We start from the raw sequence: 6,015 nt of genomic DNA on the forward strand, positions 1-6,015 counted from the left end.
GTGGCATTACCAAACCTGGACTGGACTGTGCTATTCCTCATGTAGTCTTCAGCTATTCAGCATTAACTTGTAAAATGTCTAGCTCTTGAAAACAGATCACTGGCATGACCCAGTTTGAGTGCTGATCACAAGGCCACTGTTATATACAGAAAAGATTCCCTCACTTAACAAAATACATATCATAATTCAATAAAATGGTCAACTGACAGGGCAGTTAATGTTAGGGATAGGTGGGATTACTGTATTATTAATGTATTTTCTCTATTTCTTCCCTTCTCTCTGCTCTTTTTTTTAATCCAAATTTTTTTGTAAATAAAAGTGATCAACTGTAGTGTTTGTGGCCTATCTATCTATGTACCCACAGTACCTGTTATTATTTGCCTTTTAGAATGGAAAGGGAAATGGGGAAATATTTGAGAAACAATTCTAATGGATGGATGGATGGATGGCTAGGTGGATGGATGAGTGAACAGATGGATGGATGGATTGATGGATGGATGAGTGGATGGATGGATGGATGAATGGATAGGTGGATGAATGAGTGGATAGATGAGTGAATAGATGGATGGATAGATGGATGCATGGATGAGTGAATAGATGGATGGATGAATGTGTGTAGAGATGGATGAATGAGTGGATGGATGGATGGATGGATAGATGAATGGATGGATGAGTGGATGGATGGATGAACCGATGGATGAATGAGTAGATGGAAGGATGGATAAATGAATGAGTGGATGGATGGGTGGATAGATCAATGGATGGATGGATGGATGGATGGATAAGTGATTGATGAGTGGATGGATGGATGGATGGATGGATGGATAAATGGATGGATGGTGAGAGGATGAGTGGATAGATGGTCTGGACAGGATTCATTGTTTCTAAACTGTTTCCATAATGTTTCTCAACTGTTTGCAAGCATCATTTCCTAGTGTGACATGGCTTTCCATCACTGAATGCAACACCAACACAACATGTGGTCCCTTCCATCACTGATCACACCACCAACATAAGATGTGGCCCCTTCCATCACTGAACACAGCACTAACATGTGGCCCCTTCCATCACTGAACACAGTACTAACACATGTGGCACCTTCTATTACTGAACACAACACCAACACATGTGATCCCTTCCATCACTGAACATAACACCAACACAAGAAGTGGCCCCTTCCATCACTGAAACACTAACAAAGCTCTCTGCACCCTTCTATAATTGTGAGTCACCCTATCACAGTAATTCAAATGACAGCACTATGACTTATGAAATGTGATACTTTCATCAATTTTTTTACTGCTCCTCAAACTATATCCAAAAGCAGAATAACATTGAGACATTGTGAGGAGGTGACTGTCCTTCTGTCTTATACATGTTTCACTAAAAGATATAGTTAATATAGTGTTTATAATGGTATAAATATCCAAGACATTCACTCCACAGCCAGAGGAGAGACAACAGGTAAGGAAGGGTCAAGACTCGAAGAGATCTGAAATCACAATTAAGCAACAATGACTTCCTGTTGTGAAGTCATCCATCATCTAGCCAAAGAGATGAAGGACCTTTTTAGGAATAAGGAAATAAGAATAACCTCAAAAGACTGTAAATGCCAAACTAGCCATCACTTTTAATGAAACATACACATACACATAGTACATGTGCTCTTGGTGACCTGGTCAATATTTCACTAAATGTAACCTCAGAACAGATGTTCTTGATATGAGGTCAATAATTTGCAGGTAAGATCAACTGCCAGCTGTATAACATAATTATTAAATCTTGGACCACCACACTGATCAGCTTATGGTACCAATCCACCTACTAAATGGCAGCCACTCAGTAGTGCAGGCTTCACCCAGAGTGGGTTGTTGCTGCTTCCAATTTTATTAAATCTCCTTGAGCTCATCCGTCCTTATTTAAAAACAAGACAGACTGAAATGAACACAGTACTGTGTTCATGGCTTAATCCCCTCTGTACACAGCTCACTCCCTCTACTGTCAACAATATCTATAAATAGAGGATAACATTGTTATAATTTTTCCCATAAAACAATGCATTTTTCTTAGCAAAGAGACATTAAATGGCATGGATCTAGTTATTTAAGTGTAAATTTGCATGAAATAGCACAAAAGATAGTACTTCTTTGTTAACTTTTAAGCTATTTCAATATGCCTGAGAGGAATATGATAATCGTCTGGGTCATTGCATCATTTCATTTTCTACAAAGTCTACATTGTAGGTTAGGAAAACAACATAAATACATAATACATATCAATAATTAATCTGAAAAATATGGAATACAGAATTTCACTATCTTATCATTGCAGCACACCCTGGATGTAACATCCTCCAATGTGGGGATGATATACCAATTACCATTGTCACCTTTACAATGAACACAAACCACACCACAGTCTCAATTTATATAACTTAGCTACATAAGTTCAGTGAAGCATTGCTTCAACATACAGAGAATGAAAATACCTCTTCCACAGCGGATTTAAAAAGTTCACTGGTGACAAGCAATTTAGTGGTTACAGTACAAAAATAAAAATGTATTCACAGTCATAGCTTTCTGAAGATGACCAGGTAATCAGTGGCAGCCTCACTCTAACCAAATATCCTGATGCAATTTCAAGGTAAGCCTTTTTTACACCTGAGTACATTATCATGTACATGATTGCATAATATATAACCTGAACTGCAATGTGCATCCAATATCCTTTCAAATACAATGAGTATTTTTCTTATTAATTCAGTGTGCTAAATTCACCATACCACAGATGTATCATCTCTTCATTTATAATGTTTAGTGAAAATTTATCATTGAAACCAATCTGGTTTATTTATTTAGTTCTTATAGAGATATAGAGCTAAGAGTCTGTTGCTTCTGAGCAAGTCTCAGACTCCATGCAATTAAAGCATCTATTTATATATCTTTTTTTTCATATCCCATTATTGAATCAAACTATCGTATAAAAAGTGTGTTTTTTTGCACATGTGTAAGCATAAATCAAAACCCTGTTGTGGTGCAAAGCTTGTTACTGTCTGGGATACCAGATTCACCAAAACACATCCACACCCCCACACATAGAGAGAGAGAGAGAGAGAGAGAGAGAGAGAGAGAGAGAGAGAGAGAGAGAGAGAGAGAGAGAGAGAGAGAGAGAGAGAGAGAGAGAGAGAGAGAGAGAGAGAGAGAGAGAGAGAGAGAGAGAGAGAGAGAGAGAGAGAGAGAGAGAGAGAGAGAGAGAGAGAGAATGCAAAAATATTAGAATTATGTCCACATACTTATCTTGAGTAAAATGACTGTTGCTCCTTGGAATGTAAGGCATTATATTCCAGTCAAATCAATAATTACATATATATATATATATATATATATATATATATATATATATATATATATATATATATATATATATATATATATATATATATATATATATATATATATATATATATATATATATATATATATATATATATAAATAATACTTTTCAATTTCTACAGAAATTGTCTAATCAAGTTCAAAATTGAGGAGCTACTACCCTAAGTATGTTATATTACTGGTAACATAATACAATACAGAGTTATAAATCAAACACTAGAAACATGTCATGAAAAATCATTACCTCTACAATTAAAATAACATTAGTAGTATGTACAAAACTATATTCTTGCAATCAAATGAAAATCAGTACAGAAAGGAATACAATTTTACCATACAAAAACTTTACCTCTCTTCTTCCAGCTTGTTCCTCAATTTCCGTTGATTCTTAATGGCAGACAGTCTTTCATATGCGGCCTGGATTTCCACAAATCTGGCATTAGCTTCTTCCTTCTTTTCTCTGTGCCTTGGGAAATATATGTTTTATAATACTATATAATAAATACAACATGGTTTATTACACTAATGGCACACACACACACACACACACACACACACACACACACACACACACACACACACTTGCATAAACATACAAATATGTAGTCAGGCAATTGCTAGCCCACAATATTCTAATGCAAATTACATCTAATGTGGAGAGTCACTTTGCTTCCAAGTCATAGTCTAACATGGGTATTTCAAAACCTAACATGGGAATGAGCCATACTAAGCTGCAGAGAAGTCCATAATACAGAGTAGGGTAACACTAATGTTAGGGGAATGAACGTGTCACAACTGGCAGCCCCACCATGCACAATGATACTCGTTTAGTGAGAAGGGTGGGCTGCAGAAAAAATCGCTGCTGCTGTTTTCACACACAGTGATGCGAGTTTAGTAAGGGGAAAGGCAAGCTGCAGACACTGCTCCCACTGCCACCGCATTCACACACAGTAATGTATGTTTAGTGAGAAGAGTGGGCTACAGCCAACCCTGCTTCCACTACCACTTTCATACACAGTGATGCCAGTTTAGTGAGAAGGGCAGGCTGCAGCTGCCATTGCTGTAGCTGTCACTACCACCATCCACAGTGATATCAACAGTGAGCTTTAATCAGCTGTGTGTAAACAATGGCTCAGTGTGGTTTTTTAATGTTTGTTACAGTACTGTAATGATTTTTATTCATTATTCTTTTGATGTTTTATAAACTCCTTTATGAATTACCTTCAATTAAATGCATAAAAATACAAGATATAGGTAGTCTGGAAATATTCTACTTTATTTTTTGAGGGCCTGTCTCAGCCAGGTCAGCTGCCACTGCTTTCATTAAAACTAATGTGAATCATGTCTAATACAGGCTGAGAGCCAAATAAAACCACTGCATTAGTGGCAACCTGACTGATTTAATACACACACACACACACACACACACACAGAGAGAGAGAGAGAGAGAGAGAGAGAGAGAGAGAGAGAGAGAGAGAGAGAGAGAGAGAGAGAGAGAGAGAGAGAGAGAGAGAGAGAGAGAGAGAGAGAGAGAGAGAGAGAGAGAGAGAGAGAGAGAGAGAGAGAGAGAGAGAGAGAGAGAGAGAGAGAGAGAGAGAGAGAGAGAGAGAGAGAGAGAGAGAGAGAGAGAGAGAGAGAGAGAGAGAGGATAAAGAATTTAAGCAGTTAGAAAAAATGCATGATGTATTACATCCCTATAAATAGAATTACAGTAAACCCTCTACATAATGAACATACATAGGGGAAGGGTGGGTTGCTAAAGACAAAAATTTGCTATATCCAGAGGTTGTTAATTAAGATATATTTAACGAACAATGTTCGTTATTTATGGGAGGTTGTTCGGTCATACACATCCTTTCATCTTTTCCGACTCCTCACTCCCTGTTGCATGTTATATTTACAACAGTTAATAACAATTGTTTCTGTCTTGTATTGAACAGTACTTCCTCATTTAAATGTAAAGAAAATGGGTGTGTACATTTCAAATTTCCAGTGTGTATTTACCTAGTTGTATTGTACAGGGCATGAGCCAAAGCTAATTTTAACCTGTCTCCAAATCCATATTTATCCAGTTTCTCTTTAAATATGCGTACACGGTTTGCCGCAACCACCTATTCCTTCAATGCATTCCAGATTTCAATAGTTTGATGCAGGAAGCTGTATTTCTTGATGTCACTCGAACATCCACTCTTCTTTATTTTCTTCTCTAACAACACCTTCTCTTTTCTCCCCCCTTCCCCCTTCTCTCTCTCTCCTTTTCTTTTCTTTTTTTCTTCTTTTCCTCTCCCTTCTACTTTTTCATCTTCTTTGTCTTCTCTTTCTGTGTGTGTGTGTGTGTGTGTGTGTGTGTGTGTGTGTGTGTGTGTGTGTGTGTGTGTGTGTGTGTGTGTGTGTGTGTGTGTGTGTGTGTGTGTGTGTGTGTTTTGTGTGTCTGTGAAAGTGTGTTTGTGTTTATGTGAAAGTGGGTGTGTTTGTGTGTGTATAGTACAGTATTCAGTCAATACATTACAGTAAAATATTCAATCAATGGATCAATAATTTAATACACACAAAAATATAACAAGACTAAACAAGGAAAAGAGATAGAAATAGTAATAATTCCAAGCAGTGAAAGCAATTAGG

The 6,015-nt window shown here is 37.1% G+C and overlaps 1 protein-coding gene across 1 annotated transcript in view; it reads right to left on the reverse strand.

The window, feature by feature from the left end:
- Nucleotides 1–2,262: 2,262 nt before the first annotated feature.
- LOC135103254 (dnaJ homolog subfamily C member 22-like) overlaps nucleotides 2,263–6,015 on the reverse strand; it is a 46,143-nt gene continuing 42,390 nt past the window's right edge. The window contains exons 10-11 of the mRNA XM_064009299.1: nucleotides 3,743–3,859; nucleotides 2,263–3,052 (exon numbers count right to left, since the gene is read on the reverse strand). Coding sequence (XP_063865369.1) covers nucleotides 3,046–3,052; nucleotides 3,743–3,859 — 124 coding nt within the window. The 3' untranslated portion in view covers nucleotides 2,263–3,045. The remainder of the gene's footprint in view (nucleotides 3,053–3,742; nucleotides 3,860–6,015) is intronic.

Source organism: Scylla paramamosain, chromosome 9 (assembly GCF_035594125.1).
Source record: "Scylla paramamosain isolate STU-SP2022 chromosome 9, ASM3559412v1, whole genome shotgun sequence".
NCBI classification, from domain to species: domain Eukaryota; kingdom Metazoa; phylum Arthropoda; class Malacostraca; order Decapoda; family Portunidae; genus Scylla; species Scylla paramamosain.